The sequence below is a fragment of the Dipteris shenzhenensis genome, chromosome 16 (assembly GCF_047967505.1).
Source record: "Dipteris shenzhenensis isolate YYH24624 ecotype China chromosome 16, Dip_SZ_1.0, whole genome shotgun sequence".
Lineage (NCBI taxonomy): Eukaryota > Viridiplantae > Streptophyta > Polypodiopsida > Gleicheniales > Dipteridaceae > Dipteris > Dipteris shenzhenensis.
The window spans coordinates 7,857,024-7,881,773 of NC_141611.1; the positions used below are offsets into that span (position 1 = coordinate 7,857,024).

Genomic DNA, 24,750 nt, shown 5'->3' on the forward strand with positions numbered 1-24,750 from the left:
TTACGAACACAGTTAATTGAATTCAGGCCAATGTTATTAAAACAAAAATCTATGTGAGTTCGATCCATACTCAATTAAGTAGTGTCTGCAGGAATATTCTTAACATCTCATAACTTGGGTAACAAGGTGAGAGTGAGACTTTATTTTGATAGCTCATGTTTGTAACCATAATAGGTGGAGGCTAGCACAATGGATGGATTTGTAGGTACAGACAAAGTTTTGACATAATGTAAGGACTGACATTTATGATAAAATTTCTACGTATAATGTTGGTCTAAATATAGTACTGTGGACACTCTTGGAACCAGTCTTTTTACCTTGGTGTGATTAAGTGGAAAGATGGGCACACTGCACATCTAGGTGGTTGTGCAGTGGGTATGTGAGAAGTTTGATTTGTGTGCGCGCGCACGCGTGTGAGCGAGAGAGAGAGAGAGAGAGAGAGAGAGAGAGAGAGAGAGGTCTACATTCTACACGTAACTTGTGACTCATTGTCAAAAGTATCCCGGGAGCATAGACGTTTAGAATTAAATCTTGAGGTCTTTGTAGGTCCACCCTCATGGTGCATCTATCGATGAGTTCACCATCAAGGAATACCTTGGGGGTGAATACCGTAGTTGTCAGGTCTGACCAATGAACTTATTGTGCTCCACTATTTTCTCTATTATAATCCCTGTAGCCTAGGTTAAATCCTAGAGAGTTGTTGCCACATGCACTGTGCTGAAAGTATTAGTGTACCTTAATCTCAAAGGGCCCTAGATAGTTTAGTTACTACCAAATTCCAAACTGATCCCTAGATAACAAACTATGATCTGCTAAACACTGGTTACACATCCCTTGGTCTCAGTGGCCAAATCAACCATTGTTGACAATATGAGCCCCTTGTTCCAACATTTTCCCTTTAATGCAAAATGGTTGTAATGTCAGATATTTAAAGACTAAATTAATCCTTGGGCATCGTCTGTATCATCATCATCATCATCTACATGAGTAGACTTTTAGGAAGATTTCGGTCCAAGTTCAGTAAAATAAGAGTGAAACTTTGGATGGTACTACGGCAGTTCCAAAAGAGGTAAAGAAACTAACATGGACATTTAGAAGACCTTATTGTTGTATTGGAACAAAATGATAAATAATATCTAAGGCAACATGGTGTAGGTTTGTTGTTTGATGATGGATCTAATTAAGTTGGTACATGTATCATTCGTTAGTAAGGGATTTACTCCCTATTTGTAATGCTCAACTGTTGTAAAAGCTAAAGTTGAAAACAGCAAACATTAAGCACAAATGTGTCGTGATGCCTGGTAGTTGAGGATTCTAATTTTAAAATGAAGATGTTGTAAGAATGTTAAGGATGATTGAAATGTTTTATATTCTTACAATTTCTTCGTTTAAATTCGAAGATTGTGGATGTCATATTGAGCTGCTAGCAATGAATTGATTATTTTGCAAATCATAGGCTTTGTTTTTTTTATAGCAAATCAAATATAGAAAATTGTTTGATGTTCACAATGGTCCACCTAGTGTGGGGTCTTCTTTCTAAATAGATTATGTGCATAGTGATTCCTTGTTTTAATTTGTCGTGTATGATAGATGAATTTTCCTTCCTAGCCAGTCTGATTTTTATTGTGATTCTTGAAAACGAGTGATAAAGAGGAGAGCAATTTGTGGGTGGCAATCACAATGTGATGCTTTCGAATCTTTACTGTACCAAGAGGCCTTATGCATATACATTTGTCAAGGACTGCCCACACCTTTATATCTCATCCTAATATCTAGGAAGATTATTGCTGCTGTCTTTATGAGGCTCTTAGATGGAAGATGTCCAACTATCGTCTTGATTCTACCCCCACTGTTGGGCGCTGATGACGTGAGTGGGGATGTCATAGTAGCTAGTCCTTGCTATGTGTGATGGAGTTTATGGCTTTCAACCTTGTGAGTGACTATCATGAGATTGAAACTGCACTATGTTGTGTTTTTAGAGGATGAGTTTGGGAATGTTTCTGGATTCATCTAGGTATATGCTTTTGCCGTATTAGCGGACATGCAAATTTCACTGTGTGAAGTTTTCATCCAGTTGTGGCGTGTTGGTATTGCGATAATTCTTTCTATCTTAAATGGTGCGTTGCCCTATTAGCTAGATTTAGATGCTCGTTTGGGAGAGACTAAAATGAAATCATTTAGACTTCACAAGCAGTTGTAGCTTGAATGAAGAGATTTTGGACTACTTTTTGATTAGCCTTCTCCTTTAGTGCTAGCCTTCATCATAGCTGAGTCTGCCCTTCACCTCCGGAGTGCCGACAGAAACTCAGTACAAAGACTTGGTATAAATGGATGCTCAAGTATGTGTGGGTGTGTGGATTTGTATGTGTGAGAGCATGTCTTTATACTATGGTCTGCCCCCACTGTTGGGTGCTGATGACGTCAGTGGGGATGTCATAGTAGCTAGTCCCTGCTATGTGTGATGGAGTTTATGGTTTTCAACCTTGTGAGTGACTATCATGAGATTGAAACTGCACTATGTTGTGTTTTTAGAGGATGAGTTTGGGAATGTTTCTGGATTCATCTAGGTATATATCGTCTTGATTCTCATTTTTCAGCAAATTTGTTTGGGGCTTTTAGCAGTAACATTGGGATGAAATACGGTGGTAGTTGGACTTCTATGATTGGTCCACTTTGTGGCCCAAGTGTTTGGGAGCATGTAGATATGTTTGATCTACTGGCTAGAGGATGGGCATGTTTTAGGTCACGTCACTCCACTGTGGACATCTTCCTCCACGCCTCAGTTCAGAAGGTGAAACACTCAAGGAGAAGTTGTACTGTTGCTCGGGAACCTGATTTGCAGGTTTGTTTAGGGCTTTCAGTAGGAACATTGGGATGAAATACGGCGGTCTATTGTCCGCCGAACTCTTTTTTCTCTACATAGTTCTCTTGGAGAATTGGATTTTGCAGTTTGTTAGGGAGAGCTTATTGTTGGCATGGGTTCTGGTCTTGATGCTCTGGTATGCATAGGATGTGATTTCGATCTCATCTTCTTCTGAGTGTGTCTAGGATCACCTTGACCCACCCTCTGCCCCTAAAGTGATCTTACGCAACATCTTTTTTTGTCTTTACAGTATTAAGCATATTTGTATTCTAAGGCCTTAGTGAGGAGGCCACATTTCATAAGCACAGGTGACTTTCTATTCCTTGACTTTCAAAACTCAGGATAGAAAACCTTGGGGCTTAAATTATACGATGTCTCTTGCGCTGAACCTGTCGGATGAATGTATATCCGTTGTCATGACGTTATTTCTACAGGTGGTCTGTGGATTGAATTCATACAGGTCATATGAGAAGCATGATAGGGCGTAAACAAATGTGTTTTGGTCCCTGCTTTTTGGGTGTGTATGTAGACTAATTAGGGGTATGTGTCTCTGAGTTTGCATTTATTATGTTCTTTTCTTTTATAGATACAGGATGAGATCTTACATATTTTTTCTAAATATTTGCAAAGCTTTTAGGAATGAGGTGACGATGTTATGTATCGATATTGTAAGCTAGGCAGTTCTTATATTACAGTGTCCTGCAAAGAGTTGTATATATATCTCTATTATCAACAGTCTACTTGATGTGAAACTGGTCGTTTGTATGCTCATTATCAAAACTCTTTATTTTTTGGCAGAGCCATTAAGAGTTTATTGCTCACAAGATCCGGAAAAGAGCTGAACGATTTCTTGTTGCAGACTATGGCAAGAAAGCCGATGATGCGGTGGATTATGAGGATATACAAGAACAGTACGAGGGACCTGAGGTCCAAATACCATCTCAAGATGAACAGGCAATCTCACAAGATCAACAATATTATGCTGAGGCTGCCTTGGCTGGACCATCCTCAAAGCTGGGTGTTTTTGTTCCAGAAGAAGAAAACTATGATGAAGAAGATGATTATGACAAAGAAGGAGGTTATGGTGGAGATGAAGATTATCGGCAAGAAGAAGATTCTGAGAAGGAAAATGGGCATGTAGAGGAAGATGGTGAACCTGTTTTAGTGCAGGGAGCATTGAAATCAGGTGGTTACAAAAGTTTTTTAATGTTCAAATTCTTGCAGTCCACAGAATGTCATGGTAGGCTGCTATGCTTGTGATTTGTCATAAGGAATGGTAGAGCTTCAAATGCTACAGTGATCACGGAACATGAGTGCTTTTGACTGGTTCTGCTTACATGCTTTTATTTAATTATTTAAAAAACAAGGGGGCTTGATCTCCTCAGTAGCTTGAGTTCTAAATAGATAGACATGCTGCACTATGGGCACTGCTTGTCAATCCATTTTTATACACGATTCAAATTGGAATCAGTATGAACTTTGAAGACAAAGTTTTAGGAACTTTTAAATCCCAATTCTAGTCTTAGAACAATGAAGCTTGACCATATCTTTTTTTAAGGGAAAGTAAGTGATTGTTTGAATCAAAATCAATACTAATTAATGCATGGTTTTGGATGTCCCTTTTCGTCAAATTGTAGGACCTGTGATGTTGCCTTTTGCAACAGAGGATCCTAATGGAGGCATGTCAGGGTATGAGACTTTTCCAGAGGAAGGTGTGCCACAGCTAGAGTATTCAATGCTGGAGGAGGTAAATGCTAAGGACTCTTCCCTCCCTCCATCGTGCACAAATTCATTCGCTCTAGTCCAAGCCATCTCTTTGTATGGTGTCTGTGAATATTCGAATCTCAGCTTGGCTTCCACTCATATATTTTTTCATTATGGTGGATCATTGCTTTTTCTGTCTCTAGACTTTCAATTCTACTTGGCATATGTATAGCATGACTTAATATTTTTTACTACTCCCCCTCCCATGGCCCCTAAGCTTTCCCTTGGGCTGCACCCCCCTACCCCAACTGACACACATACCTCCTCCATTTCTCGTTTCCTTGGACTTGGTTCCATTAGATGTAGAAATGGGCCCCCCCCCCCCCCCCCCCCCCCCGCCACCCCCCTCTCCTCCCCGCAACACTCACCTCCCTCAGTTTCTTTTTTCTCTTGGTTCCCTTAGAAGCAACTTGGAGTCTTTGCTCTTTGCAAAGCGCTGAATTTTGGTGTGCCTAGATGGCCGCCATGCTAGGTCGTCCATCCCCTCTACTGTCAATATCCGGGTTTCTCCAGAGGGCAAACAACAGGTTGAGAGAGTTGTACAAGAACTTCAGGATAGGGCACTAGTAGGCTGAAACCCTTCTTCCACTAAACACAGCTTCGATATTCAATCTGCCGCAAATTTGAGCTTAGCACATCAAAACGATTTCGAATACTGGCTGGAAACTTAAGTCAGCAAGAAAGAATTAATGTCAAAGCTGGAACTTGAATTGCAATATATATATATATATATATATATAGAGAGAGAGAGAGAGAGAGAGAGAGAGAGAGAGAGAGAGAGAGAGCACGACGTCACGCTAGGGGCTAGAAATAATGGCTGGCCTCATTGGAAGGTCTTTATTGCAAAGCTTACTCATAGCGGAGCATGAATTTTATACAACTGAGATTCTCCATCCATACAAAGAGCAAGATTGCTCTCTAATTTATAAACGTGGCATGCATTAAAAAAGCTGGGCTTTCCCGGTGCTCGTTCCCTTGCCATGTGCTTTCTCCCTAAAATTGGACTCTCCATATCTGCTTTTCTCTTGTGGGACCTGTTTTTTGGGGTTTTCTTGTTAAAACTTGGGTCTTTTTGCACTCTCCAAGGTCCTACACAATCAATAAAGAACATCCAACACTTTTAACCCTTAAAGGTTAAAGTTAGCTAATTCATGCATTCTTGTTCTTGGACTAATACTAGTTCCTTGTGGGCATCCCCATGATGCACATTTTAATGCAAAATACAAGGAAATGGAACTTGTTCTAGTTGACCAAAGTCAAGTCTCTTTGATTTGAGTCAAAAATAAAAGATTTGTTTTTATTCTAGGGAGAAGCACAATTTCGTAATGCCCCCTCGACTTCTAATCAGTTGTCCGCAACTGAAAAGGCTCTTATGGATACTCTGAGGAAAACTCCTCATCTGCCTACCTGGCATCTAGTGCCAGGTAGTTCTTGAGCTTGACAAAGTACTTGTTGGTAAACTTGTCTCTTGGCAAATCCGTGCCCTTCTTTTTCTTGGCAAATACATGCCCTTCTTTTTCTTGGCAGATACATACCTTTCTTTCTCAGCAAATACATGCCTTTCTTTTCCTTTGCAAATACGTGCTCTTCTTTTTCTTGGCAAATACATGCCTTTTTGTCTTGGCAAAGACTTGTCTTTCTTTCTTGGCAAATACATGCCCTTCTTTTTCTTTCCTATGGAGTTGACAGCTTCTTTGGCTTACACAAGCCTTGCCTCTCGCAATCATGCTGGTGGTTGAAACCCATCAATGCTTTGTAACGAGCCACACACCCGTATTATCAAGATCCTTGGAAATTTGAGTTACGCTATTCAACTACCCCTCGGCGGGAGGGATTTCCTCCCACTCCCCAGCTATAATGGCCAAGGGAGCTCAATCCGCTCTTTTTTTACTAACTTATCGAAATTAGAAGCTTTTCTCTGCCAGAAGCGGAACCGGCAAGCTTCTCCCGGAATCGCAGGAACCTTTTTCCCTAGAAAAGTGATCACTATGCTTGCTTGTGAGACTTGTCTAATGGCAAAGCAGCTAGATTGGAAATGTAGGGAGTTATCGATTGTGTCGTAGAGTCCCCTAGGTGCAAGCTCCGAAGCCCATCCTTTCCCTGCAGAAGTGACCTTTAGCCGGATTCAAGGAAAAAGGACCCAAAACCCACAAGAATGCGGGAAGGATATTCCTAAGGGAAGAAGGATGGGAGACACCTAAAGAGCCAGATGCTTACTATATTTTTGCCTTAACATCTTCCTTATGGAATGATTCTAGAATGATTCTAGAATAAACTGACTGTGTCACGAGAATGTGAATTTATGGGAATTTGGATTTGCAACTCCCGTAATTTACATTTGACGATTGCCTTGGGCCTCTGGGGCACGGAAGTCTGGCAACGAGTGTAGAACTTGGGGAATTAAATTTTCTAGCGAGCCCTTGGAAATTGTGAATGTGCAAGCCAATTACTGGGCAATTAATTTTTAGGGACGAGTGTGTGCAATAGAAGGGCAAAAGAGCGATGCAATTAAAAATTGCTATTTTTTGGCACGAAACTCTAAAATCAGCACAGAACACCTGTTTGGCATGCTGGAGGCCAAAAAGCTAGAAAAGTCAAAATTTGCTTTCAAGGTTGTTTACAGGACCACAAAAGAACATGGAGAGGCAAGTCATAGGCTTGGAAAGTGCTCCAAGGCTATTCTATTACATCGCCTTGTTGATTTGGGTAGTCTGTGGGCTGCTAGTGGGCTGCTAGAAGCTCAAAAATGAAATTCGTTTTCGTGGCAAGAGCCTCCAGAGTGGTTCGTTTTTACTGCTTTCCCAGTTGCAAGCATTCTGCAGGAAGCAAGACGATTTGATTTTTGGCCGATTTGTGTCAGCTGCTGCTGATTTTGGGCCGTTTCTAGGTGGGGCGACCTGTTTTGTGTTGCTTTCGGGCTGTTGCAGGGTTGAATCATCAGTTCCTTGGTGGATTCAAGGTTTTCCTGACCAGACAACTTGTTTTTCGTGGGTTCTTGGCAGAGGAAGGCTGGTTTTTGCCTGCTTTTGCTGTTCCCAGACTGATTGTGGGCTGGTTATTGTGTTTGGTATTGTTTAAACAAGTGTTCTCAGCTGTGTGGCTTACTACGACTTTTGAGGTTGACATTATGATTGCTCGACATGAGTTGAATTCAAATAGTTGCCCGAGATCTTGAGGAGTGCAATAGCAAGTTTTGGGCGGCTTTGTTGCCTGTAAGCTCCTATCGGCATGTTCCTTTCTTTGAGCAGGTGGAGAAGTATTGTTGTGTCTTAACAAAGGAGCTTAGAGACTACTGTACCAAAACGAAGGTTTCTAGCATGTCTCAATTGATTGAGAATGCTAGCACAACATATGCATTGATGCAGGGAAAGACTTTTGGATGCAAGGGTGGTTAGAAGCATGAAGTCAAGAAGGATAGCAGAGAGAAGAAGTTTGGTGGGTCTCATCCTTTCAAAATAGAGAAGAAGGCTAACCGCCAGAAAGCTGCGTTTGTTGCAAGACAGCGGCAAAAGAATAGGAAGACGGCTGCTTATTTATCTCTGGAAGAGCTGAAGTCTTTTTATGAGGAAAAGAAGTGCTCTAAATGCAAGGAACTGGGACACATATCCAGGGATTTGTCCTCAGTGGAAAGAGGAGAAGGCTGATGCAAATAAGAGTGATCAGAAGGGGAAGAAATCGAAGACCATTGTTGGTTTAATGCCAGATGTAATCAGTGAACAGCCCGAGGGCGAAGAAACAAAGTTATGCAGGGCTTGGGGTAAGATTTGGGATCAAACAGCCCTCATCTTCTTTGATCCGGGTGCGAAGTCCAATTTTATTTCTCCAAATATGGCAGCCAGATTGGGGATTCGTGCAGATGAGATGGGGCCGAATTGTGAAGCCGGCATGGCAAGTCTAGAGTTTAGCTCTCATGTCACTCCCATTATAGGAAAGCTTCGCTTGCATATTTAGTCTTTGGTGGACAGCGAAGACTGCTATATCATGCCTCTCTCCGGTTGTCATGTTTTGCTGGGAATTCCATTGGATGCACTGCTTGGATGCAGTGATAGAAGCCAAAAAGATAAAAATTACAGTTTGTCATAAAGGGAGGACCCATGTAATTGATGCAAAATTGAAGGGGGAATCTGTCCCAGTTGTAACAGCTTCTGCCATTAGTTCCATAATGAAAAGTCATATTTCAGCATACATGGTTTTTGCTAAGGAGATTCCTCCAGTGAATGAAGAGCATGCTGTTTCTCGTTTAAATAGAGAAAGAATAGTCTTTTTAAATCAATTTTCAGATTGTTTTCAAATGAATTGCCTAGTGAACTTCCGCCAGAAAGGCAAGAGGATCATGGGATTGATATTGTGCCTGGCAGTAGTCCGCCTAATAAACCATCCTATAGGGTCAGTGCGGCGCAATAGCAGGAGATCATGAGTTAGGTTAATGAACTCATGGAGAAGGGGCTGATTCAGCCAAGTCATCACCTTATTGTTCTCCAGTCCTATTCGAGCAGAAGAAGGATGGTTCTTGGCATATGTGTATTGATAACCACGCCTTGAACAAGATCACTATTAAGAATCACTTCCCGATACCTAGGATAGATGATATTCAGGATAGGTTGAAGGGGAAGCTGTATTCTCCCGCATTGATTTAAAGAGTGGGCTGCATGGCCAAACTGTTGAGCAAAGTGAGTGACACAAGAGGTAGCAAGTTGTGATGGAGAGAAAGGCCAACAACCACCAGAAATAAGGACTCTGCAAATACTTGCAGATTGCCTCTTGTAATATAGGCTTTTAAAAAACTCTATTGATGAACAACTTTTATAAAAAAAAAGCCCTCTGTTTTACTCGTATCTCCCATTTAGTGTGATCTTTGCATTGCAGATAGTGTTAAGCCTGGCATAAAGACATGTTTTCTTCCAAAGACAGGCCAAAAATGACTCATCTCAGTTAATGTGTGGCAATTGTTTTTGGCCTGAGCAACAATATCCCTCAAGCCTTTTGCCATAATCACAAATGACTGCTTGCATTCTAGCAACACAGGCATCCCATGCATAATTATCAATATGGCTCTGATGTGAAAGAGGCTTAATGGCATCACAAACCATTGCCTTGTATGCTCATGCTCCAAGTAACTATTTTTAACAATGAGAAGTCTTCTTTGTGACAACCTGTCAATTGGCATTTCATGAAGAGATATCCTCAACCATAAAGGGGCATGATCCGAATGCATAAAGGCATAGTCAACCCACATTCTGCAAGTGAGATTATCATAATGTTGTGGAATAACCCTATACCAATGATTTAGGTGAGCCTGATAAGAGGGCTGTGCATTATGCTGGAAAGTATAGCGTGGCAACGTGGGCTGTGATTCCTTCCAAAGATCAACAAGGCTGAGATGAAGCAAGAATTGAGACCAATGGTGTCTCTCAGAGGCCAACATATGAGTATTACCAGAAGTATTATCTCCCAATTGTGGGGTATTATTAAAATCTCCACAAATGAAAGCATTATGTCTCCAGGGATACTGTTGCATAGCATCCCAAATCAAACCTCTACTGCAAGAGGATTGAGGTGCATAGAAATTCAAATCTCTCTCCCTAGATAAGGCATTGCATAATAATTCATTTGCCCTACGCCCGAGAAAAGAGTGCACTCCCACATAAAAGATATCATACCCAACAAAATGAGCTTGGCGTCCCACATACATATGTCGGTTATGTTCTTGCACAATCACTATAACTGGCTGCAATTTATTGAGATACACCCTTGTGAGTTTCCATTTCCTTACATCACATAAACCTTGTACATTAAGTGTCAAGCATTTGATTTGTGATAGCATATTTACAGTTTATGTATAGTTGAGAGCAAGCTAAATCAAGTTTGCATATCCACCTCAGGATCTGGGCCTCTACCATGAGGTGACACAACAATCTATTGAGAAGACAGCAAACCAGCAATTTCTTCCACCATAATTTCAACAGTAGGAGCAGAATCTTTCCAATCCTTGCACGTACCTTCAAAGCCTCATGCATGACATCATACACCAACTGAGCCTCAAGAGAGGCATGAACAGGGTCATCCTGACCCAAATCCTGCTTTTGTTTCTTATGCATATAAGTCTATGTAGCTGCCATCAGGAACAATAAAGATACATAGATGTATAGACAGCAGAAGGGAATATGGCGAGGTAGATAAAGAAGAGAAGGTGCTTGAAAAAGGGAAGAGAAATATGAACAGCAAAGAAAGCATGAAATGCAGAAAAAGAGCAGAGCAGGAAGATGCAAAAAAAAGGAACATTGAAATTCACTGTTTGAAACGCTGCAAAACAGAGCAGAAATCTTTAACCTATTGACCAGATGAAACTCCAATTGAGACACACACACAGTCATGCACAGCAAGGGGACAGGAACAGGCAAAAAACAAGCAGTAGGAAGAGCATAAAAGAGGCCGAACAGGAGTTAGGAGGCAAAATGAGTGAACGACGCTCCAGACTATGGCGGGAAGTAATAGGACAGAAAAGGGAGCAGGAACGAACCAAAAGTATATATATATATATATAGAGAGAGAGAGAGAGAGAGAGAGAGAGAGAGAGAGAGAAAAGGGAGCAGAAACGAGCCAAAAACGTGCAGTAGAAGCAGCATAAAAGAACTTGAACAGGAAATAGAAGGAGACCAACTGATCAAACGACCCTTTAGGCTGTGGCGGGATGGCTTGAGCATAGGCATGGAGACGACCTGAGGAAAGCTTGAGCCTTGCAGGGCTGAGACGTAGCTCGTCTCTCTCTCACACATGTCACACACTACACACGCATGCGTGCACACACACACGTTTTTTTTTCCTGGGGGGTGAAATCCATGTATTTTTATATTACAAGAGCCTGTCCTTAAAGTGGAGATCACCTAATACAAGGTCAGAAAATTTCAATGAAAGACAAGTATAGAGCGTAATCTATTTGACGAACAGACATGCAATCATAAAAGGATTGCTTGAGCAACATCTGGAATTAGTAGTACATAGGAGAAGTAGGATCTCCGAAGGCTCGATGGTTTGTGTCTCCCCACAGAGTCCAGAGTGCCTAGTAGCGAACCCATGTGAAAAAGTAGGCTCTCTAAAGGCTCGATGGTTTTTGTCTTGCCTCAAAGTCCAGAGTGCCTAATAGCGAACCCTTGTGAAAAAAAGATCAAACTCCTCCCTCCATGGGTGAAGGCCAAAGATCCTAAAAATCTTGCCAAAGCAAGCAGTGGGAAAGCGGGCCTGGAGTCGCTGCTGGAGAAATAGCACGAAGTCATGGGTGACTGGGCAATTCCAAAAAAGATGGAGCGAGGATTCTTTGGGAGCCAAACTTCTATGACATAGAGGAGGAGCAATATGCCGAGCTGTTGCGATCTTTTATGCCACTATTTGGCATTACAATTCAAAGACCAAATTTTGATTTCCAAGATTCGAAATCCAAGGAGAAGGCATCAAAACCCTATATAAACCAGCCACAGAGATATCGGCCAAGCGTAAGGGGTGGGTAGTAGAGCCTTGGCAATGTAAGGTCCAATCAGTAAGACAAACATAAGCTCTAGCTGGTCATAAAGTCATGAAGCATCTGAGAAATATAGTGCCAAATAGGTCGATAATGCATGCTCAATCCATACTGTCTGGCCGCCAAAGGAAAGGGTAATAAAGTACCATCACGAACATCATCAACCAAAGGAATACCTTTCGATGAAATAAAATATGAACGGTTGGGTTCCTGCAAACCAAGGGGTCGATCAAACACCTTTGACAGTGTAGACTCTTAGCACACAAGGAATTCCCATCCAGAGAGTCACGACCATGCCATTTGAGATGAGAAAGAATCTCTTTCTTGGCCAATAACATTTTGGAAACAAAAGGACGGTCTGCAATCTTGCAACCAATAGAGCCCATAATGAAATCTCATGGATTGGGATGCTAGTGCCCAAAAAGGGGAGTAGTCAACTGTGAAAGTAGGCGAGACAACATGGCAGCCCATGGCTGATCACCCTACAAAAATTGCAGCATCGTCTTTCCTTTTTGAGCCAAAATATGGATGTGATTATTTAATATGTTCAAGCCACCATGCATGTTTGGGAAATGGAGTTGCTGCGTAGAGAGTAATCTAATGCTCTTACGGCCATGCTTTGAACACCAGAAAGTCTCCATAAGAGTGGACATGAAATAAGTAATGTATTTTTTTGTCAAACATCATCAAAGGAAAGAAAACCTGAAATAGACCACCAAAATGGATTGTAGGATTCGGAGTCGAAGGAAGAGGCCAAGTAGCTAACTTCCAATATTTGAGTTTCTTCCTAAGCTTTGCAAGTACCCAATATGTTTGCTGGCGGCGAGTGATGGTCTATCCCAAAGGATAAGCGAGATGACGAACAAGCTGGTTGGGCAAGACAATTTCCCCTGGCCACAGTGAGCTATACAAATCCTTAGCATGCAAAGGCAGAAGCTTGGACTTTTGAAAGTTTACCTAGCAGCTGCTCCATATAAGGATCAAGCAATCATGAGTTGCGAAAGATCAATTTTTGTGTTCATTGCAGTGAAAAATGAATCATCAGCATAAGCTTGTGCAATCATGGGCTTTCTTCCTTGTATCTCTAGACCATGTAAGACATTAGTGGTGGCCACAAGATGATCGATAGAGCAAAGCATCGGATGAGTGGCTATTGGATGAAGCCATCTTGGGTAGGATGTAACCATCATGTAGAAGGCCTTTTATTCTATCAACCACCATTTTTGCAACCACCTTATAAATGACTAGCATGAGTGTAATGGGCCGCCAATCAGCAAACAATTCACGGAGATGCTTTTTGGGAATCAACTTAACTAGGCCTTTCTTCCAAGTATCTAGATAGCTTTTGCTGATTTTGCCAGGCAGTATTAATCAAATGCAAGAAAACATGTTTAAGAGCATCCCAATAAGCCAGAAAGAGACCATTACCAACGTGGGGACTTCCATTTGCCACACGACCTTAAAGCATCAAGAAGCTCCCTTTCTTTGAAAGGTATCTCAAGCTGTAGAGCCTGATCATGAATAATAATGGGAGAAACATGCTGCAGTAACTTCCGTCTTGTCAACAGCACTTCTTGCGAAGAGGACTCCGGATTCCTTAATTGTCAGGCAAAATGATCGACACATGCTTGAGCAAGGTGCGCTCGTGAGGAAGTCCAAAGACCATCAGATGTCAACACCCGTACAAATATTCTAAGCGTGCTTCTTATAATGTAAAATTTTGAAGAACTATTTAGAAGAGCAACCTTTATCCAATAGAGCCAAGTTTTTCCAACGTAAGAAATGTGAAGTGGGAGATTGAGTGGTGTTTCATCTTTGGATGTGAGTATTTTATCAGGGATCCAGTCGTAAATTAATGCGATCCGCTGTAGCGTAACATTTGCAGCTTTCAAAGGTGGTGTTGATATATCCCCCCCGCCCCCCCCCCCCCCAAAAAAAAAAAACAACACACACACACGCACGCGCGCGTGCGCACACACGCACACACACACACATCTTTTGGTGAAAATTGAGTTGCTCACACACACACACACACACACACACACACACACAAATCTTGATTGTATCTCTGTAACTCTGTCTTTTGATGTTGTAGCAGAGGGCTTGAAACGCATGTTACAATGTTTGAATGAGGCTAGGATGAGCTATGAATGCATTGTATCACATTCTTTTGTGTTTACAGGAGGCATATGTTCATGAGGCTTCACCCAAGCTTGACTTGCCCGTGCTGTACAAGGAGGATGGAAAAGAAGTTCTTAGGTTTTCTGAATTGTTTGGTCATCAAGAGCCCCCTTGGCTTTGCAAGAAAGAGAGAAGGCATCAAAAGCTTTCTTTGTTTAAAGGTAGAACATTGTAAACAATGTACGATTGTTTTCTAATAGAAAGCTGTGTATGGATATTTTACTTAATGAAGCACATTGTCACAGCTGTAGGAGGTCTGAATAGCCACCTTGACTTCCGTCTTCTGCTTCTTTAGTATGTGAATGCTTTCTTGTTGCCAGATACCTAAGATTCTTGCATTTGTTTCATGAATGACTAGCACATACGTTGTCTCTTGGCCAACTTACATATGCGACCACACACTTTTAACTCTAATCATAACTCTCATCTGGTGGTAGATGATTGCATGTTGCTGGAGAGGAGCTGATTAAGCTATATGGATGGTGTCAAAATCTCACATATTATTAATGCTAATGGTTGAGATGCACCACTTGGTAGTAAAAGCTGTCTTGGTTACCTGAGAATATAATATGTTTTTTAATCAACATCTAATTTGCAGATGAAGTTGTTAGTATTAGCTATCCAGAGTATCTTAAATTAGAATGGAACTGTCTTTTTTAATCATGGAATTCTAATTATGTGGTTTTTGTCACGTGTAGTGTATCAATTCTTGATCTCTTTCTGTTTACAGGAAAGACTTGGGTGGGCCAGTCTGAAGTGTCTGAAGAAGATGAGGATGTTTTGCTGAAGTCTAGCACTGTGGGAAAAATCACTATTGATGAGGCACAAGTGATAGAGGAAGAGCCAGTTGATTCTGAAAGCCATCTGGATGATGAGGATATAGAATTCAGTGATTCATCCAAGTATGTTGCAGGCTCAAACAATGTTAACCTTCAAATGAAATTGAAAAGGTATCTTTGTGCAAGTGCACAACCTATGAAAGAAGAGAGGGATGGCTGGCAGTCAATTCTGGAAAGAATGACACGGGTGCCTTCTCCCAATCTTCATCCAATTCACCAGGAAGATTGGGAGGCTGCCATCCTATGGGATGGGGAACATGTGCACCATGTTCGAAGAGATCCACTAGACAATGCCAATGAATCCTCTGGTGAGTTTGAGGAAATGGACATAGACACGAGGGAAGAAGATGCATTTTGTATGGGAGAAAAAGATGAGTCGTTGCAAGCTTCTCAGGGGCCCGTTTCTGAGGATCTAATAAATGGTATGGTGTATCAAAGGTTTAGACCTATTTTTATCGAACCTCTTTGCCACATGCCATCTTTGAAAGATATTCAGACTGAACCAGCTAGAAGACATCCACAGTTGCTACGTCTGGAAGCGCCTGCGGCGTTGAAGGAAGCTGATGGACATTTGGGGGCTAGAGTTCAAGGTGATAAGGTGGCAGAAATTGCTCATAGTTTTCAGAAACTTAATGTGCAGAATCCTGATCTTCTATCTGGAAGCTGGCTGGACCGTGTTATCTGGGATGATGAGGGTGTAGCCAGTGCGAAGCTGCAGTGCTCAAACATAATATTGGATTTACAGGATGATCAGATGGTGTTTGAAATACCTGAAGGTAAGAATGGACAGCATATGAGGGCGCATGCAGCAGCCATGGTTGTTACTCCCCGCATACAAAGCGCCACTGCTGAATCTGGAGATGGTCATAATCTAGGATACTCGTTAAGTGCACGCTTCAATATTTCCAATGATAAATATTACATGAACAAGAAAAATTCTCAGCAACAGAAGTCAAGTACAAAGAAGCGGGCTTTACATGGCATAAAAGTAATGCATTCTCTTCCTGCAACCAAATTGCAGACCATGAAGCCAAAGTTGACAAAGTGAGTTTATTTGTTGACAAGTATAGCATTATGTATTTGCATCTCATCTTCTGTCAATGTTTTGTTTTTACTTATGATATTTGCAATTGTCTCCTCTGGATTACCTTTGATGCAGCAAGGATCTGGCAAACTTCCATAGGCCGAAGGCAATCTGGTATCCACATCACAATGAGGTAGCAGCAAAAGAACAAGGGAAACTTTCTGTTGCAGGGCCTATGAAAGTGATATTGAAGACGATGGGTGGCAAAGGCAGCAAGCTATATGTTGATGCATCTGAAACATTGGAGGCTGTAAAAGCGAAATCTACGAAGAAATTTGGAGGTGACTCTTGCAGCCACGGCTGTGGACTTTTTGTGTCATTACTATCATTGTGGAAAGCTGGTAGAAAGATGTAAATGGGTTTCTTATGTTTCCTTCTGGTTGCAGATGCAAAGACATCAGAGAGGACTAAGATCTATTATTCTGGCAAGGAGCTTGAGGATGGCAAGACACTGGCACAGCAGGAGGTGAAACCTAATTCTGTACTTCACCTTGTACGGACCAAAGTCTATGCATGGCCAAAGGCGCAAAGGTTGCCCGGCGAAAACAAGCCCACTCGTCCCCCAGGAGCATTTAAGAGAAAGTCTGATTTGTCAGTGAAAGATGGGCATGTGTTCCTTGCAGAGTAAGTACGAAGTTTCAGGTTGACCGTTCAAGTCCTTTTAAGATCAAGAATGAGGCTGGCATGTGTTGAAAATTTTAAAAAGAACCACTTCAAATGATCCTTGGAAGTAAATTCAAAGGATTCTGTTGCTCCTTGTGTATGCCTCAATGGAAACTTGTTGTTGATATGCTCTGAGTGCAATTCAGGGTGCTTCTGCACATGGTGATGCCCCGTGAACTTATATTCTAAAAAAATTATGGCTCTTTGCTCAAATGTAATCTACATTGAATCAGATGAAAAATTCAAGAGAAATCTATCACAAAATTTGAGATTAGAGTTAAAGATCACGCTTTGAGAGAGGTGATATGATATGATTAGACCCTTCAGAATTTTGGGACTGGTGGCCACTCTTAAACTAAATAGTGGTCCCTTACATCCATGAAAAGAAATCTCTGCAACACTTTCTATGTAATGAATAGTTTCTGGGCTATTTTGTGTGCTAGCCAGAGGACTTTGTTGCGGTGTCCAGGACTTCTTTTCGGTAGCTTCCAAGTTGTTGGGCTGGCTGTTCCAGTAGAATTTTCAGACTATCCCTTCTGCCATTATACTTTATTCTGCCATTGTACTTTATTCTGATGTCTGCATATGCTCGACATTCAGAAACACGTGTTGCTCATCTTCTACCTCCCTTGTAGGGAAGATTTTGCATATTCTTTCCTCTCTTGGGATCTTGGGCTGCGTCCATCTGCCCCTCTTGGACTGTCCACCTCTAAGTGATGCGAGCTGATTCTTATTTGGCAGATTAAATGTTTTTAAACTTTGAGATATCTGCCCCAAGATAATTCTGCATTTCGTACCTATCCAGTGGGTTAATCTCTTGCTTGTAGAATTGCATTTTTGCTCCTTCGTAGCCATGTTTTCCGTAGCATTTTTTGCATAACTAGTTCTCTGATTTCACTTGAGTTTTCTGGTATATCAGTAGCCATTCATACCTCCCCATCCCTGTATCAGCCTGTAGTCCTTGTAGCCTCCATGGCTTTGTGTGGTATTCAATTTGTATTTTTCCAATTTTGTTGAGGTATCCCATGAATTGACATAGTGCTTCCCCCTGCAGCAGTAGCGTACCTGTTTCAGCTGTAATATCTGTGCCTTGATGCTATTTGTTTTCACCGAATCTTCCAGCTCATCTATGAAGAGGCCAAAGAGAGTCGGTGAAAGGGGGGCAGCCCTGCTTGACCCCTACGCCACTACTTATGAGAATCTCCCCCTGGAATACTATTGGTTGTGCTAGTTCGTAGTCCCTTCTTGTAGAGTGTGTATGTAGCTTCTTTGAGTTTGAGAGGAACTTGGAGCTTTTCTAGTCTCTCCCATAATTTTTTTCGTGGTGCCATGTGAAAGCTTGAAATCTATAAAACAACAATAGACAGCCCTCTTCTTGTTCTTTTCTCCCTCCGTTGCTGCTCGTATGGTGACCAAATGGTCCACTGTCAAGTGCTTGGGACGTGTCCTAACCCTTGTGTCTCCACCACATGGTCCGCTGTGTAAGAGCTTGGGACGTGTCCTACAGTGCATTTGCTGATTTTTTGCTCAAGGAAGGTTCCATATAGTCTGGCCATCAAGCTACTTACCATGATGGTCCTGTAGTTTTTTGCTACCTTGCTGTCCCCTCCTTTGTGGAGTGGCACAATCTTGCTTAGTTGCCATTTTGGGGGGAAGCACTCCTCTAAAGCCTTATTCATGATCTCAGCAAGCATCTTCTTTGTCTTTTCTTCACTCCATTTTAGCATTGGAGCCACTAAACCTTGTGTGCTGGGACCTTTCCATTTTCTTGCTTTTTCACCCTTTTTCCCACGTCTTTTTCTGTGATGACATTTATTTGTTGATTTGATAGAGAAGTCATGGTTTATCTTCTCTTACCCATCTCTCTCATAGAGGTTTTTGACAAATCTTATCATGCCTTCCCATGATGATTTCCTCTCCTGTTGCTACTTCCATGTAGCTTTTGGAAAAACCTTTTGGGGTTTTGCTTAAGCTTCTCGAAACTCTCAAGTTGTTTGCTTTTGAGGAAATCCGTTTTCTTGTTTCGTACCATTTGTTTGATCTAGCTCTACCATCCTCCTCGTCTGTGTTTGCTGATTTCCATGCTTTGTTTGCTGTTCTGCATTTCTTGGTCGTTCCAGTGATTGCAAGACATGCCTTTACTTCTCCCCTTGCTTTTTGTGAAGCATTCTTGGGCTGTTTTCTGCAGTATTTCGGCCAGACATTTATCCATTGCTTAGCATGTATGAGGGCATCTGACATCGTGCAATTTCTGCTTATATTTGCGGGCATTTTTATAATCCATTCTGTGCAGGATTCTTTGCAACTGCTATAGCACTTTGACTATCTACCGATTCACCTGCATCATACGTAGTAAGCTTCAGCCCTGGCTCCATGGGAGTGGTTGTAGGCTTGCAATCTTGCGTGTTGAACCGATGTAAGAGCTTTTGCACATACTTGGATTAAGACATAATAATGCCACGTCTCTCTTGAATAAACTGGATCCCCAAATAAAAATGTAACATGCCCAAAGCTGTTTTTATGTCCAAGTGATGAACATTCCAATCTGACTTTCTTTTTACTTTGAAAACCCATTTGGTCCCTATGGCATTCTTTCCTAGTGGCAAATCCACAAGATTCCAGGTCTGATTTTTCTTAATGGAGTGCAACTCATCTTGCATGGCATTCATCTAGCGCACATTGTCCTTAGCTTCTTCAAAAGTATCAGGCTCTTCCTCATCAAGAAGAGTACCTGCATTAGTTGGACATGTAGTCACAACTGATACCTCAATTTTGCTTTCTAGTAACCTAAGAGACCTTTTCATGAAAGGCACAAAATTTCGATTGTACTCTTTTAAAGAGTCTTGCATTTTAAAAGCTATCGATAAGGGAATCTCAAAGTTTGTTTTGCATTTAGAAGAATGTTTAGGAGTTAAAAATATCTTATCAGAATGGAAAGGGAAGATTTTGAAGAAAGTTGCTTTGAAACTAGAAGAAGTCCCTTCGTTTATTTGCTCAAAGAAAAGTAACCATCTTTCTAAAGAAGATGAAACTCTTCTTCGAAAATTCCATAGGAATTTTGTCATTTCTTATGTGGACAAATGTTCCAATAACTTTGTTTTTATTTGCAAAAAGTTTTACATAGAATGTTTTTTGAGAGAAGTGAACTCGTCTGCCAAAACTTATGCCCCTGCCTTAGTTTCTCAAAAGGATTTGATCTCAAAACATCAGAGTTTTTGCAAGTCTTCTGGTTTTGTTTGCAATCCAAGCATACCTTTTCTTTGTGCTGCTTGGAAGTTTCACAAAACTCCAAAAAAGCCAAGATTTATTGCAGCTGCTTGTGAGACTACTTTGACGAATGTCTCTAAATGGCTAAGCTATTGCTTCAAAGCCATGTTGCCTAGTGTCCATGAACTTTGGAGGGACTTATTAAAAGAGGTAGATGTCCCCTCGAACTCAAGCTGGATTTTAAATGACTCTGTAGGAGTAATTCCTGTTGTAAAATTTTTTAATTCCTCTCGAAGCATTCAGGAAAAAGAGTCTCCTATTCTCCTTCAAACCTATGATTTTACGACGCTTTACACAAAGATTGAGCTGGAAGACCTGAAGTTTAGAATTAAAAAGCTAGTGGCTGAAGTTTCAAGCTGAGATTTGACAAAGATAGATGCAAAGTGCTAAAAGTTGAGAAAGCAGCCTTATGCTTTGACTTTTTGTGGCTAAAAAATAAAGATCATGACATAGGTTCTAAAAAGAAAAGATACACAAAGGTAGTAAGTGTAGAAGATGTTTGCTCTTGGATAGATTTTCTTTTAGATAATCTTTACATCACAATAGGTGATTCTTTGTTTCAACAAGTTATAGGAATCCCCATGGGCACTAATTGTGCCGTCTTTTTAGCAAACTTTTATCTTTTCACTTATGAATTTGAGTTTATGCAACGTCTTATTTCTATCAATACCTGCCCTATCATTTTACATAAGCTTAGTCAAGTTAGGCGTTTTATAGATGATTTATTTGTACCAGATGTTCCTAACTTTCAAGACTTTATGTACAAAGACGCTAGAGCTTTTGGAGAAGGAATCTATCCTCGTGACTCTTGTGAATTGAACTGCACTTCAAGAGGGGATTCTTGTATTTTCTTAGATCTTAGACTTTCTCAATCTACCATAGGATTAGAGGTTGATATATACGATAAATGTGAACAACCTGAATATAGTGGTTTACACATTATAAAAATGCCTCACATTGACTCAAACATTTCTGATTTGGTAAAATATGGAGTCATTTCTTGCCAATTCCATAGATTTTCCTGCCTTTGTACAACTAAGGAGTCTTTTATCAGTCAATGTAGTAATTTGATCACTTTACTATTACACAAGAGGTATCATCCAAGGAAAATAATGAAAAAAGTTCGCACATTCTTAGATATGAAGTCTTTTATCTATGGAGTTTCGGCCTTAGGTTTGTTTAGAATGATTGAACATAAGCTGAAACAAAAAGCGGGGAGCTGAATAGCCCGTTTTTCTTTTAGTTTCAAAAGAGAGTTTGTTTGAGTATACTTGTGCTTTCTAAGTTAGAAATATATTTTTGCCTCTTTGCAGAAACGAGACATAAGTGTAAAGTGCCATTTAACTTTTTATGTTTTAAATAAGAGAGAGAGAGAGAGAGAGAGAGAGAGAGAGAGAGAGAGAGAGAGAGAGTTTCTAGTTTTTTGGAAGTTTTTGTTCCTTGACTTGCTTGTTTATTTTTGCTTAAGTCACCTGCTTCGTTTCTTCTTTATTTCTTGTTTTCATTCTCTTTTGTTTATTTGACGTATTTTAGTAAGCACTGGGTTTGCCCAAGAGACTCCACGGGTCTTTAGAAACCCAATATAGCTGCTTATGCTTGGGCACTGATGACGACATAAGTGTTGCTTTGCTTGCTAAGTATGTCTTCCTTTTGCTTTTCATAAAAGTTTTTGTTTACCTTTTTTCTTCTCTTTCATTTTCTCTTTTATTTTCTTTGTAGATTTTTGATCTTTAGAACAACAAAATTTCTAAATTTGTATGATTGGACTTATTCTAGTCTTACAAAGGTATATGTAATTTCCGAACAACTCGTACTGCACCATCCTTCTTGAAGGGAAACTTGTGCATCTTCCCAAGTATGCACCCTTCACAGGCATGAGGAGGAGGTGACTCCAAAGGAGGCAAAGCATCAATCATAGAATGTTTTTGAAGTGTCATCAAGCTACCATAACTCATATGCCCATATCTAGCATGCCATAATTCCATAGGAGCAGGAGAAGAATCTGCAAGTGCATCATCTGGTCTTTTCTTAAAAACATCAAGCTGAAAAAGACTACGAAACAGCATGCTAGATAGTCTCAAGGCATAATCATCTTCCCTATCTTAGACTGCACACTTGTCATCTTCAAAGACAACCTGAAATCCTCTTTTATTGAGAGAGGACCTTTTCCTTGGCAATTCTTTTCTTGCACTCTTCTATGTAGTGACCCGGCTTCTTGCAATAATAACAAACACTCTTTCTCTTGGGCTTCTCTGCATCATTCTTAGCCTTGTGAGAAGGCTGTCCAAAATCAGCTTTATGCTAATGTGTAGGCTAATTTGCATGCTGTTTATGCTGCCCCTTCCCTTTGGGCTTGAATTTCAAAAGCATCCCATGTTAACCAGCTCGTGAAGCCATGTTCTTCCTGGTTTGTTCTTCATGCAACAAAAATCCTATCAACTCATGAAAGGTGGGAGGGTTGCCACCCCCCCCTCAATGACAAATTCAATGAGGTGTGAAAGCCAAGATAAGGCTCAGGAAGAGAATTCAAAGTGGTAGTGACCATCTCTGAATTTGGAATGATCTCATCAATATTCAACAATTGCTCTCTCAAATCTTAAAGTTTAGTGAGGTGCTCAGACATAGAGTCACCCTCATCCATATGAGTATGAATCAAGTCTCTCTTCAGGAAAGAGACCCTGGCATCATTGCAGGCTGAAAACATACTCTCCAAAATATCCCAAGCTGCCTTTGAGGTCTTGCATGACCGAATGTGCGGAATGATAAACCTTTTGACAGGAAGGGAGATAGCTGAAAGTGCTAGTGCATCACGTGAATCCCACCTTTTCTGTTTCTGTGTGGGAGCCACCGCTGCTGCAGTTGCACCACCTTGAGCTTGTCCTCTACCCCTTCCTCCACTTTGTTGAGGAGTGGCAGATGCAATTACATTCTCTGGCCGTGGCTCATCCCCATTGACATAGTCCCATAAGTGTTTGCCAACTAAGATATTGCGAACCATAAAACTCCATAAGGCATGAACAGCAAGCATGCATCAAAACTGAACTGATCTAGAGGCTTGTGGCACAAAAACGAATTTCGTTTTTGAGCTTTTGGCAGCACTTTGCCAGCCTATGACTTGTTTCTCCCTGTTCTTTTGTGGTCCAGAAAACAGTTATGAAAGCAAATTTTGGCTTTTTTGCTTGTTTTTCAAGCTAGCTAGCCAAACGTGGCTCCTGGAGCTATTTTTAGCGAAAGGGATTTTTACATGTCTCTAACCTTTAGATCCTTTGCCTTGGCCCATGGAATTAATTATATTGAAGTGTCCTTTATAGATTTAATCCGTTTAGAGATTGGGTCAGTCACCGTAAATTTCTAAAAATAAAAAATTCACGTCTCCCCGGCACCCAGATCTCATAGTAGGCTGGGAAACTACAAAGAAAATGCTCCTCTATCTCAACCGCCCCTAGCGTGCATAGCATGCAGATCCTTTGCTCTCTTGGTATACCTGCTGCTCTCCCTGCCTTGATCCTCAATTGATGTGACGAAACCCGCATCTGTCCAATGGCAATCTTGAGTGCATGTGAGACACCTCTGTCCTCGAGGTACTGGGGTTTGATGATAAATTCCTCCTCTGATACTCTCAAGAAGTGGTCACGGTTGAAGTGGATCTTGGTGGGGAGCTCCTGGTCCCCTCCCCAAGTCCGAGATGTATGGAATTGAAGGAGATTTAACCGTATGATACGGTTGATCTCATCTTGTGGGATCGACTCAGGAGACGCGTCCATACTGTACTGAAAGGGGGGAAGTCTGTAAATCTAGATACCGTGCCTGGCAAGCCATGTGGATATACGTGCATACCATGTGTCCGCACCGCCTTTTGCTAGATGTTTGGATGACTCCAGGGCCAGCCTCGGAAGTCTCCAATGAGGTAAGTCCTAGACTTTGTGGATGAATGTCACTGTCTAAAAGATGGCATCAACATGGAGAGGTGTCATGGTGAACTCAGCTCGTACTATCTCATGTGGGACTGAGGGATTACACCAAATCATCCTAGACCCCATAATCACTTATAGCCTCTCAAATCTCCTCTAGTCTGCCTTCGGGAGATTGCACCCCCAAAACGGTGCTTCATACATGGCAGTCGGCTGCACTAGCTTATCGAAAAGCGAGCCTTTCGTTGGTGGATCCTGGAAGTATGCTTGGAAGCACTGTGGCTCTAGCCGAGCTAAAGCACTCAGACCCTGTGTGAGTCGTGCTTGGGTTGTGTGGGTCATCATGAAAGAAGACTGCTTCCAAATATGTGTAATACTATCCAAGACTGCTCCCAAATATGTGTAGGACTGTACTATCTTCACTGGCTCGCCACAATAGGTGAAGTTGAGTCGACGGATCACTGCGTGAGGTGTTGAAGACCATAACCTTAGTCTTCCCAAGGTTGACTGTTAGGTCTCTCTCTCTCTTTGCAAAACACCTCTAGGGCCTCTTGATGTCTCTAGAGTCCATCCATGCGTAGAATTGTGAATATGGTTGTGCTCTATCAGTCTCTGTCTCATGTAGCACAGAGAGAGAGAGAGAGAAAGAAAGAAAGAAAGAA

General features: G+C 41.3%; 1 protein-coding gene across 1 annotated transcript in view; it reads left to right on the top strand.

The window, feature by feature from the left end:
• The window catches only part of HAF01 (HAC13 protein (HAC13)), a 121,299-nt gene that overhangs the window by 16,149 nt on the left and 80,400 nt on the right, over positions 1 to 24,750 (top strand). The window contains exons 4-9 of the mRNA XM_087387741.1: positions 3,723 to 4,049; positions 4,501 to 4,610; positions 14,326 to 14,485; positions 15,055 to 16,207; positions 16,323 to 16,528; positions 16,634 to 16,871. Coding sequence (XP_087243867.1) covers positions 3,723 to 4,049; positions 4,501 to 4,610; positions 14,326 to 14,485; positions 15,055 to 16,207; positions 16,323 to 16,528; positions 16,634 to 16,871 — 2,194 coding nt within the window. The remainder of the gene's footprint in view (positions 1 to 3,722; positions 4,050 to 4,500; positions 4,611 to 14,325; positions 14,486 to 15,054; positions 16,208 to 16,322; positions 16,529 to 16,633; positions 16,872 to 24,750) is intronic.